The sequence below is a fragment of the Dromiciops gliroides genome, chromosome 5 (genome assembly GCF_019393635.1).
Source record: "Dromiciops gliroides isolate mDroGli1 chromosome 5, mDroGli1.pri, whole genome shotgun sequence".
Taxonomy (NCBI): domain Eukaryota; kingdom Metazoa; phylum Chordata; class Mammalia; order Microbiotheria; family Microbiotheriidae; genus Dromiciops; species Dromiciops gliroides.
This window is the reverse complement of record NC_057865.1, coordinates 132,193,771-132,207,111: the sequence shown is the minus strand read 5'-3', so window position 1 is coordinate 132,207,111 and position 13,341 is coordinate 132,193,771. Positions and strand designations below refer to the sequence as shown.

The 13,341-nt window shown below is 38.0% G+C and overlaps 1 protein-coding gene across 1 annotated transcript in view; it reads left to right on the top strand.

Annotated features, from left to right (window-relative positions):
- The window catches only part of MET (MET proto-oncogene, receptor tyrosine kinase), a 161,042-nt gene that overhangs the window by 129,974 nt on the left and 17,727 nt on the right, over positions 1–13,341 (top strand). The window contains exons 15-17 of the mRNA XM_043969125.1: positions 4,106–4,336; positions 9,643–9,723; positions 12,643–12,824. Of these exons, the coding sequence (XP_043825060.1) occupies positions 4,106–4,336; positions 9,643–9,723; positions 12,643–12,824 (494 nt within the window). The remainder of the gene's footprint in view (positions 1–4,105; positions 4,337–9,642; positions 9,724–12,642; positions 12,825–13,341) is intronic.

The following is a 13,341-nucleotide window of genomic DNA, read 5'->3' as shown; positions in this document are numbered from 1 at the left end:
AGTCTCTTCCTTCCTCCTCCCACTCGCCCGCGTCACTTCCTCATGCCAAAGAAAAGACTCCTGGTCTTGCCCTCAAAGACCTTCCCTTCATGGGCGGAACTCTTCTACAGTAAGTCTCCAGCAGGTGGCGTCATTCCAATCGTTACATTACTTTATGCCAATTCTCTGACATTTTTAATGTTCTATTCATTCTCCCCTCTATGACCAACACAAAGCATTACTGCATTATTTCTTTCGTGACCTTTGCCCCTGTTTAATTCCATGTATGAAACTAGATTCCTTTTGAAATAGGGACAATTTGCTGTCATTTGATTTGTATCAATATGAATAATATTACATTATGCTTTTTGCCAATGGACTAGTCTTCGCTATTTTAATGTTGTTATTCTTAATATTGCAAGAAAGAGAATTAAAATCCATAAATAACCCCAAAGACTTATTTTAACCCGGTTTCAATATCCTTTTTCCAACCAAAACTTTGATCATAGCTAGCTACTTGAGTTTCAAAAGCTTGAGCCTCAAATGTTTACATCTCATCTTTTACTTACCTCATCCCTTGTTTAGTATTATTGAACAACAAAATAGCCGACTGACAGAATGACCCACAATCAGCTCCTAAAAATTGGAATCGACCATATTGCAATCATTGACACAGCAAATAATTCCCCGTGTATTCTGCCCACTGGTGACTGACCATAAAAGCCAAAAGGACTTTAACCTAACTGAAGAACCAATAAGGCATTCTATGCCAGAGACCTTTTCCCTCTCAACAGCTCAGTGATTTGTCACTTTCAAACAGTCCCTGGAGTCTAGGATCCATACTGCCAGTGTAAAAATGCTCCAGCTGCTTAAAGGCATAAGGCAGTTGCTCTGATTGTTGGCTACAAATGAAACTCCTTTCCATGGTATGGTGCCTCTGGTCTCAGACCAGCATCAGGTAGAATGGTTGAAATGTTGATAGCAGCAGTGGGGGCTATCCTGAGAGGGATTGTTAGAGTCTCCAGGTCATGTGGGGGGCAGTTCTATATCCTGGATCCCCAGAAACTGGAAAGATTCCTTCCTAACCCAAGTCCATCTATTCCCATTCCCTCCCCATCCTTGCTTTTTGGAGCGAATACGATTCCAGTATTCCTATACTGCTATGCCCACATCTACCTTCCAGTCCAACAGCTTTTTCAGCCGTAGCATCTCCGGCCCTCCTCAGATCAAACAGCCTTGTGATCAAAACAACCCACGTGGAAAATATTGAGATGTGTAAAATAGAGTGGAATAAGGCAGCATTCTGTCCCATTTTTTTTTTTTATCAAGAGGGTCTAAAACCAATACTCTGCCTTTCAGCAGATAAGACTAGACCATGTATAAACCAATTCACATCCTTATTTTTTCCAGTGAAACATTATACAGTATCCCAAAAGTCTTAGTGTAACTTTAGGTTTTAGTGGCTTAAAATGATGAAAGATAATAATATAGACAGCTAATATTTATATGGTACTTACTATGTGCCAGGCAGTGTGCTAAGCACTTTACAGTTATCTTATTTGATCCTTACAACAACCCTGCAAGATTGGTGCTATTATCATCACCACTTTTTCTGGAAACTGGGGATACAAGGGTTAAAGTGATTTGCCCAAGTTCACACAGCAGCTAAGTGTCTGGCACAGAATTTGAACTCAGGTTTCCCTGACTCTGGGCCACCCATTGTACCACTCAGCTACTAAAAACCTATTCAAAGGCTTAAACTGCACTAAGACTTTTGGGATGGGGGCAGCTAGATAGTGCAGTGGATAAAGCACCAGCCCTGGATTCAAGAGGACCTGAGTTCAAACCCGAACTCAAACACTTGACTCTAGCTCTGTGACCCTGGGCAAGTCACTTAACCCTCATTGCCCTGCAAAAATAAAAACAAACAAACAAAAAGACTTTTGGGACATCTCTTATAAAGCCATCACTTTTTTGTTGTTTTGCTTTTGCCCATCTTCAAGCATCATTTGTCCTGCTTGTTGACAAACTGACATTTCCGGTTGGTTCCAGTGCCCTAACTCTGGGAACACCTGAATAGTCCAGAACACTGGACTTGAGATTCAGAAATGTGGATTTGAGACCCATCTCTGCTACCTCTTAGATGTACGACATTGAGCAAGTCACTTAGCATCTCAGTCTCACTGAAAAGATGGGATTAGTACCTGAATCCATTAATAATGGCTCATAACCTGAGATCATGCCTGTGAAAGCACACTGTTAAGCACTATAGAATTGTAAAGTTCAAGTATTATCAAGTACTTTAGATCAAGATTACCTCACACTTATTTCACCTCTCCTCCCACAACTGTCTCCTTGATTTGCTAGAAGGGAAGCAAAGCTTCCCAGCTGGAAAGGGCATTCCTTCCACTCAGAGACTTCATTGTCAGTACATTCCTTTTGCTTCTCTGCCTACTCCCCAGGAACTCACTGCCAGCAGCCCCACCCCCTCACTCAGGGACTTCACTGTCCACACACACACACACACACACACACACACACACACACACACACACACACACACACACACACACACACACAGTCAGTCAGTCAGTGGAACTTGAGGCTCTAGGAAAGACTTCTTTTCACAAAAAGTTTCAGGACCCTCTCCTTAACGCCTTACAACTCCTCCCTGACAGTAAGGATTGAGCCTTAAAGATCAATTGGGCAGGGATCTCAAATCTTTTTTGCTCTATTTTTCCTCTAAGGAGGGAGTTTCAAGAGCCATTTAACTTGAGCATAGGAGAAAAGTCCTGTGATAAGAATACCAGATGGAGGCAGTTCTAACCTGTCTTTTCTAACATTGACCCTGAACTGTGCCTCATAATGGAAGATCCACCGCTGAGGGGGAGGTAGTTTCCAAGTGTGTGGATCTGTCTATCAAATTCTTTCCAATAGATTCCATTGTTCCTTTTTTTTTTTTTTTTTGCAATTGGCTGGGAGTGAGGGTTTGCATTTCCAGGGATCTGATTCCATTGATAAAGCAATAGTTCAACCAAAAGCTGTTTCTCCTTTTTTCTCTTTTGAATGAGCTAGACTTTTGCAAGACCAGAAAATTGCTTAACTGTTTGCATGTATAATATGTATATTATTCATTAGAGTTTCAATATAGTAGTAACCTCTAGTAAAACTAATTTTCTACCAGTTGGAGATCCCCACTCAAAGGAGGCAGAACTGGAAGAGCCTGAGCTCTGGGTTGAGAAGATATGGGTTCATATTCCACCTCTTACATTTACTACCTGGGCGACAAAATCATTTTACTTCCTTGGACTCAGTTTCCCCACAAGTAAGGGAAGGAGCTAGACTAGACCTCTGAGGTTCCTTCTAGCTCTACATATCTGGTCATTGAGACAGGCTGATTTTATTATTTCACAAGAAAAGGGTGTTGTCGTTGTTTTTGGTGGGGCAATGAGGGTTAAGTGACTTGCCCAGTGTCATACAGCTAGGAAGTGTCAAGTATCTGAGGTCAAATTTGAACTCAGGTCTTCCTGAATCCAGGGTCAGTGCTTTATCCACTGCACCACCTAGCTGCCCCCATTTTTCTAATAATAATGTGATACAATGTACAAAGCACTTTACCAACATTATCTCACTAGAGCCTCACAGTAGCCTGGTAAGGTAGGGCCTACAGGACTTGAATCCATATTGTAGATAGGATACTGAGGCTCAGTGATTAAGGGATTTGGTGGTGGTCCTAAAACCAAAGTGTGACTTCATTAAAACCTCTCACAACAATCCTGTGAGTTATTTCTAAATAAACAGTGTTTTTCCAAGATTTCCAAACAAATATTTAACCTATTTAAGAAAGCAAACTTTAAAAAAAATTATTTGCATATAATTGATTTGCTTATCTCAAAGCCTTCCTATCTATTCATTGAATCAGATGTAGGGATCTTATCTTGGCAGGATCTATTTTTTTTTAGGTTAAAGTCAAATATAAATGCTTAAAAGGAATGAAGCTGATTTTTTTCTTAATTCTACAGTTCAAACTTTGTATTATTTTAGACTGTCTCCACTTCTCTTTGATCCTAATAAAGTTTTTCACTGTCCTTTAAACATATACTAATCATTCAGGTTCCTCTTGCAGATCAGTTTCCGAATTCTTCCCAGAACGGATCCTGCAGACAAGCTCATTATCCTCTGACAGATTTATCCCCCATCCTAACCAGTGGAGAGTCAGATATATCCAGTCCGCTGCTTCAGAATCATGTCCACATTGATATCAGCGCCTTAAATCCAGACCTGGTCCAAGCAGTTCAACATGTGGTGATCGGGCCAAACAACCTGATCGTGCATTTCAATGAAATCATAGGAAGAGGCAAGTATTCCTACTCTGATTTTCTGAGTTTCCTACAGAAACACTTTATGTTCTGTTTCAAGCACATAGGTAAGCACACATATATAAAGCAAAAGCAATGCAAAGGACAAAAAAGAAAGGGTAAGAGCTTTTGTTTTCCATTCTGCATACATATCATTTTGAAAATCCAATCTCCTGGGATGTGGTCCTGCTGTTACTGCTATAATTTGGTCATCTACAAAGCAGGCAGAAATAAATCACATTCCTCTATCACCCTTTTTAATAATGACAAGAACATTTTTATGGAATTTTTTTACTGCTTTTAATTGCAACCATTTTCACTGATGTCACCCTCCGATGTCTCTTTACATGGAAAACAGTGACTAACCCTCTCTAAAGCCCTAGTTCACGTCACCTCATGCCAGCATTCTTAGGAATGGTAATTTATGGCATTACCTTGACCTTGAACAACATATATCATTTTTTGCAATGCACTCTAATTCCTTTATACAAAGGAGAAGCCAGTATTTGTAATAAGGCAGTCCCTTTGAGCAGCAGTAACAGTTAGCATAAACAACAGTTAAGAAAATGTTTAGAGGGAAAAATCAACCAACCAGAAAAAGAAGATATAGGTAGAAAGTGAATTCCAGTCTCCTTTTCCTCTCTAAAAATCTTTTATCACAATCTAAATTGAATCCTGAAACCTTTTCTCTGGAGATTCTGCCAAAAGACATCAAGAGCATTTGTTGTATTCCTGTTGAATAAGTTGATGAGCTAATTTACATTATATGAACACAGGGTCAAATTCTCATTTGAGGTCACTCTTGAGGAAGGGAGAGGGGAAAGCTGGTGGGCAGGGAAAATTCCCTCTCATTCTTCAATCCGTTGTATTCCCTTCCCTTCTGCCTTATAAATTGCAGGCTAATAATAGTTCACGTGGGTCAAGCATTTTAGAGTTGCGATGCATTTTAAAGACATTTTTAATTTTGATTCTTCCCAAAAACCTTAAATAATAACAGAATTTTATATAATAATAACATAGCTAGCATTCATTAAAAAACTCTTTGCAAATATTATCTCATTTGATCCACAAAGCCATAGTGGGAAATAGGTGCTATTATTATTCCTGTTTTACAACTGAAGAAACTAAAGTTAAGTGACCTAACCAAGAGTCACATAGCCAGTAAGTGTCTAAGACCAGACAGGAACTAAAGACTTACTGATTCCAGGTCCAGCATCTTATCCACAATACCAGATAGCTTCTTATATACATAAATTTATATATGTATGTATGTATGTATGTATGCATATATGCTCAGATGCATGTGTACTCCCGCACATTTACACTGTATACATATATATACAATGTAACATGCTATTTTGCATGTACTTACATGCATTTTGCAAGTATACGTATACATATATCATATATCTGTATCTAGTGTTTTAAAGTTTGCAAAACTCTTTATAGACATCATCTCATTTGAACCACATAACAATCCTATCAGGCAGAGCCTACAAGTATTATGTCTATTTTATAGATGAGGAAACTGAGTCTTAGAGAGTAATCAATTTGGCCAGGATTATAAAACCAGCCAGAGGGGCAGCTAGGTGGTGCAGTGGATAGAGCACCGGCCCTGGAGTCAGGAGTACCTGAGTTCAAATCCGGCCTCAGACACTTGATACTTACTAGCCGTGTGACCCTGGGCAAGTCACTTAACCCCAATTGCCTCACTTAAAAAAAAACAACACATTAAATAAATAAATAAAACCAGCCAGAGGCAAGTGTTACACACATGTCTGTCCCAAATCCAAATCCAGTGTTCCTTCCACCCATTATACCACACTGCCTATTAGCCATTCCACAAATCACTGTGATTTCACTGGGGTTTGGGGAAGGTTTTGGTTTAGTTTGGTTTGGGGTTTTTTGGTCTAGACCTGTGGTTTCATCAGCGTAGAAACTTATCCTCACGGATACAGATCAGCAGCCCATCTGCAGTTTATAATCTTGGAGACTTACTTGAGAACCCAAGATGGTAAATGAATTGGCTAACCACAGGGCAGAGTGGTATAGGGGAAAGAAAAGAGCACTTTTTCTCAATGAAATCAGAGGACTGGGATCACACACTACCTGTGTGACTTTGGGCAAGTCACATATCAGATCTAGAACCAGAAGAGACCTGATCCAGAAGCCATGTAGTCCAATCTTTCCCTCTTTCATTTTACAGATGAATCAACCAAAGCCCAGAGAGATTAAATCATTTTTTCATTGTCCCAAATTACCATCACAGGCAGGATTTAAACTCATATATTCTGACCCTAGAGAGAGCACTTTTATACTCTCCCTCCACTTCAGTTTCCTCAACTGTAAAATGCATAGAGTTGAATTAGATGGACCGGTCTGTATTTTCCCTGAACAGAACTAGATTGATCACTGTCTTTTGGAAACCCAGGCTGGGCTGTGAGCTTTCTTATTCTGCCACTTGCCTGAGTCTTAATCCTAAAATCATTGACTAAGCAGTCAGACTCTTGGCACCTGTGATGAAGCTGCCTACATGACTGCCACTTGGAAAGCAATTTGCTTTGGGTGAGTTGGAACTTAGCGAAATGAGTCTAAAGTGAGTCTGCTTCATTTGGGCTAATGACTTGCAACCCCTGCCAACCTGAATTATGTAGCCAATGGTGATTAACTGGTGGAAATACTTATTCCAAGAAACTAGTCTCTTACACCCTTTCCTTCTCAAAAGTTATGTTTAATAATATTATTTGTGTGATTCTGGTTCTGTTTATTGGAAGAATACAAGGTCACTTTATGACGTTTCTTTATTCTTTCTAACTAGCCAGCTTCCAACTCTCTCTCTCTCTCTATTAATCTTCTTTATGAACAGATCTGATTATATCACTCTTCTGATGAAAAACTCTTCCATCAATGAGCCAGCATTTAATTAAGCGCCTACTATGTGCCAACCACTGTGCTAAGTGCCATGGTTACAAAAACAATTATCAAAAGAGTAGATCGAATAAAAATAAAGAAAAGAAAGACAAAGTAATTAACTGTAAGATTGTTTGAAAGGAAGGTCACTAGCAGTTGAGGAAATCAGAAAAAGTGTCATGTAGAAGGTGGTACTTTAATTGTACCTTGAAGAAGGAGAGGGCTGCTATAAAGTGGAGATAAGGAAGGAGCATATTCCCGGCACAGAGGAGAACCAGCGCAGAGGCACAGCAAAGCGGGGAGGGAGGGTGAAATCCTATGTGAGGAACTGAGAAAAGGCTGGAGGAGCTGGGCTGAGTTTCAGAGTGTGGGAGTGAAAGTGATGTACAGTGAGCCTGAAAAGATAGTTTGGAGCCAGGTTGTACGGGGCTTAAAAAGCTAAACAGAGGGGCAGCTAGGTGGCGCAGTGGATAAAGCACTGGCCCTGGAGTCAGGAGGACGTGAGTTCAAATCTGGCCTCAGACACTTAACACTTACTAGCTGTGTGACTCTAGGCAAATCACAACCCCAATTGCCTCACCACAAAAAAAAAAAAAGAAAGAAAGAAAGAAAGAAAAAGCTAAACAGAGAACTGTATTTCAGTGGCTCCCTATTGTCTAAAATCTAGTCCCTTTAGGTTGGCATTCAAGCCTCCTTCTCAGCTTGATTTCATATTATGCCACTCCAACATTCTCTAAGCTTCCTCCAAACTACTCGCTAGCTCCCATATTTGCTCCATTCTCCCCCATCTATATCTTTTCTCACACTATTCTCCATGCCTAGCATTGTCTCCCCTCCGCTTATTGAAATTCTACCAATTCTTTAAATCCCAGTACACATGACACCTCCATGAACCATTCCTTGATACCCCTCCATGGTAACAATATTTTCTCCCCTCAAATTTTACATCACACATTGTTTATTTCTCTCTTATGTCTATATTTCCTTATCTTCCAGTCAATAAGATGATAAACTCCCTGTCTTTTATAAGCTTTGGAGCTTTTTTGGCATTTAACACAGTGCTAGATACCTAGTAGGTGCTTAATAAATTTGTTGAATTGAGTCATGTTGAATGAAAGAAAACAAAATTGACCCAGAATAAGAAAATTCTATCATATAATAGATCCTATGGAATGAAAACATGCTTCAGTTTTATACAGACATCATACATTCATTCATATCTCTGAAACCTAACTACATAAAGTAAGAAGCTAATAACATGGTTCAAGGGGCAGCTAAGTGGCACAGTGGATAGCACACTGGGCTTGGAATTGGAAAGACTCATCTTCCTGAGTTCAAATACACCTCAGTCGGGCAGCTAGGTGGCGCAGTGGATAGAGCACCGGCCCTGGATTCAGGAGAACCTGAGTTCAAATCCAGCCTCAGACACTTAACACTTACTACCTGTGTGACCCTGGGCAAGTCACTTAACCCCAATTGCCTCACCAAAAAAAAAAAAAAAGAAAGAAAATACACCTCAGATACTTACTAGCTGTGTGACCTTGGGCAAAGCACTTAACCCTGTCTGCCTCAGTTTTTGCATCTGTAAAATGAGTTGGAGAAGGAAATGGTAAACTAATCCTGGATGTTTGCCAAGAAAAATCACAAATGTAGTCACAAAGAGTTAGAAATGACTGAAACAAGTGAACAATAACATTATTCACATATATTCACAGGATATAGGTATTAGGTCTATTGTGCTAACCATAAAGATCATATCATATTATATATATGTGTCACATATATATATATATGTATGCATATATTTGTATGTATAAATATAGTACAACTTGAAAGAGTTATAATCTTATCAATATCTCATCAATCCTTCCTCCACTTCTTCAGATTGTAGAACAATCCCATCTCCTTTAGTATGATTCTTGTTGAGGTCTTTCTGTAATTCTTTGACAAAGAACCACAAAGCACTGGAAGCCTTCCCTTGTTTCTTTTAATATTTCCTGGATACCAGTGTAGCACTTCAACTGTCCATTAATTATACATCATTCTCACAACGTACCTGTTCTACTTCCTTTCCTGGCACACATGTTCTTAATGGTGCCTTTTATATCATATGTAAAATATATGCAATGTTTATTCAGTTACTCAGTCAAACATTTATTAAGATTAATATATATACATATATACTCATCTATAAATATATTGCATTACCAAAAAAAAAAGTAATATGGCTCTATGTGTTCCTTAAATCATTTCATTAATAAAAGTCGATGCTATATAGATTTGCAATGAAGGAATCTGGAATTAATGGGACTCATAAAAGGTGTTAATTAGTGATTGCTGATTATTGGAAAACAATACAGTAAAAAAAAATTAATCTTCCTTATTCTTTTCATAGGGCATTTTGGGTGTGTGTATCATGGGACTTTATTGGATAATGATGACAAGAAGATTCATTGTGCTGTGAAGTCCTTGAATAGTAAGTTAACAATTCAACAGTAGAGTAACCCTTTTGTCATAGTTTATCAAATAAGAGAATTTTTTTTCTTTTTCTTTCTTTTTGTGGACTGAACTTAAAATTGCATTCTTGTAGGGAACAAATTCTCAGTGAGAAAAACCTACTTACCAATAAAGAGCAGTACCTGCTCTTCTGCTTATAATCTCTGAGATATTCTCTGGGCACCAAAAAGTTAAGTGACTTGTCCAGAGTTAAGTGTCAAGTATGTGTCAGAGGAGAGTTGGACTCAGAACTTCCTGGCTCTGAGGCCAGCTCTTTTTCCACTATAGTATACTGACTCTCAAAATTGTAAAATAACCGATAACTTAGATAAAATAATGATACTTTCTCTTACGGAACTATGCAACTACTATTGAAACTCATGGGTCTAATCCTAAAAATATGTTCAACTTAGACTCACTAAAATGTTTTCCTTAACAATTATTCCTCATACCCCTGATAAACAAGGGTGTAGGTGAAAAGAGATGAATATGATTGGACTAAGTCTAGCAGATGATGTTTGCTCTGCAAATGACGATTTTTGGAAACTATTGGAAACATGTTGGCACATAAAGTAAGAATGACTCATTTCATCCTCAGGCATTAAAGTAATTTTTAAAAAAATAACACAACTCCCATTAAAAAGGAGGGAAAAGAAATAAGATAAAAAGGGAAAGTATGCAAACAGAAAATTCAAAAATAATACAGTAGCAACTCATTACCAACATCTAAGGAAAATAAGGTATGTCATATAAGTTGAGGTAAAGAAGAATAGACTTAGAAACAGAAGAAATTACTTGAGTCCAGAATCTACCATTTGAAAACTGCATGACTTTGGGGAAATGATGTAATCTCTCTGTCTTAATTTTGCAAAATAAAGGATAATAATGATGCTTTCACTACCCACCTCAATGGGTTGTTCTAACAATGAAGTGAAGTAACATGTTTTAAATTTTTAAACCATAAAACACTATATAGATGAAAGATATTATTACAAATATTTTTCTCATTGAGGCTTACTCATTTAAATGCCAATTGAATTTTAATTGCTTGAGATATTCCTAAAATGTTGCCTAATTCTAACTAAATTAGATACATAAATAGTATGTAACTTTTTCTTGATAACTCAGAATCAAAGTTGTTGTCATTGTTGTTGTTGTTGTCGTTGAGTCACGTCTGACTCTGTGATCCTGTGGACCATAGCTTGCCGATACTGTCCATAGGGTTTTCTTGGCAAAGATACTAGAATGGTTTGCCATTTCCTTCTCCAGTAGATTAAGACTAGCAGAAGTTTAATGACTTGCCCAGGGTCACACAGCTAATATGTGTCTGAGGCCAAATTTGAACTCAGGTCTTCATGATTCTAGGCTCAGCACTCTATCCACTAATCCACCTAGCTGCCTCCAAAATCAAAATAATGTTAATCAGTTATGTTTTGCTGCAATATGATAGGCTTTCCATTCTCTCCCTTACTTTTAGCCTATAAGCATTCATGTCTATCAATTATAGTTTCCTTATAGTTTCCAGCTTCTGAGCTGCTATGATCTGAGAAATCAGATAAGCAAGGTTAGAATTATATATAAATTTAGAGCTAATCAGTGATGAATGGTGGACTGAATACCATTCACACAAAAGTTCCATTTAATAGGCTTTGTGACAGATACAGAGTTTCCAGGAAGTCTTAGTGAAGTTTTAGGTTAAAGATTTTGGGGACATCCTGTATTTCAGGGAACAAAAGCTTTCATCTGTTTATTTTTCTTTCCAGGTTCTTTAATTCTTGGGTCTTTTATTCTAGACTTTTAGAATTCTTAGTTACATTCCACATGCTAAATTGCTAAAAGTATGACCTGAAGATAAGCCATGTTTTATTCTATACAAAGCCGAAAACATGCAAATGATGCATTCTTCAATATGTTTCTAGTTATAGCTTGTATCAAGAAACACAACATGCCTAATACACTCAGCATATCACTGGGATCAGAAAATATTACTTTACTCTTTGCTCTGGCACTGGCCTGTTCTGGGACTCTGAACAGACTACTTAGTTTTTCTGAGTCCTAGTTTTCACATCTGTAAAATAGCAGCGGTGCTATTAGTTTAATCCTATTGTAATATTCTTCAGATCCATGAATTAGAAATTATGCAGTCTGCACAAATGCTGAGTATTATTCCAAGTATTTCATTTTAGAAAATATTAGTCCTACACTCAAGCATATCAAATCGATAAGTCCTTAGCACTGTGTCCTGTTTTCAGAGTTAGATGTGTATCCCCAGAACCTAGCATAGTGCTTGGTACATTGTAGGTACTACTTGTCAGCTTGATTCTTTCCTTTAGGTGACAGACCTGAAAACTGAATTGTTTATTCAGTTGTAGGGGAGAAACTATAACATTGTAATTTGGATAATGAAGAATTATGTCATTCATACTTGGATGAACATTTAGGAAATATAATAACTTCAAATTTCTACTGCTTTTTCTGATTCTGACAAAATATTCATTTTGTATATCTTGAACCCTGAATCCCTAAGCTACAAGTACCTTTCCCACCATAATTATCTTGTGTTTATTTTTATAGATTTATATCATATATTACATAATATATTGTATATTATTATTTTGTACATTACATGTGTTTATATATGTATATATACACACACACACACACACACACACACACACACATATTTGCCATTTTGTAGGTGTATACGTTTTCTACCCCTTAGAACAGAAGCTGTAAGAGGTCAGGGACTGTTTAATTTTTGTCTTTATACCACCAGTGACTGGCACGCTGCTAGCCACATAGGAGGAACTTAATCAATTCTGGTTGACTGATTGTTGATTGGTTGATCAAGTATTCCACAATGAAATTTGATATTATTTTCTACCACTGGATTTCACAGGAATTACTGACCTAGGAGAGGTTTCCCAATTTCTGACTGAAGGGATCATCATGAAAGATTTCAGTCACCCCAACGTCCTCTCACTTTTGGGAATTTGCCTTCGTAGTGAAGGATCTCCATTGGTGGTCCTGCCATACATGAAACATGGAGATCTTCGAAACTTCATAAGAAATGAGACTCATGTGAGTATTTTCCCATATGTACCAGGTGAAGAATTAGGTTCATGCAAAAACCATCAAAATAAGTCAGATTCTGGACTTACCTGGTTAAATCTTTTAAGTTTATTTTGTCAAGGGCCTTGTATTCACCTAGGAAATACAGCATATATGCAGATAGAGACAGACAGAAAGAGCTAGATGTTAGACATGCAAATGCTAGCAATCAAAACAATCCCTGTCCTCAAGAAGGTTATATTCTAAGGAGGAAAGACTATATATAAAAGGATGCTGAAAATAAGTGGGGGGGCGGTAATTCCATAGTGGAATGGTGAGAAGCCCAAGAAGTACCTTGGAGGTCTGGACTCCAGAAAGATAAAGTGAGAATATACACATGAGGATCAAGGCACCCAGAGGGGGAGTCCAAGTTCCTGGTGGGGAAATGTGTGGTCATTTGAAGAGAAAATACTTACAACCCAGGTAATCTGAAAAAAACTTGCCAGAGGGGGTAGTGCCTAAACTGAAATTTGAAGAGACTCTCACT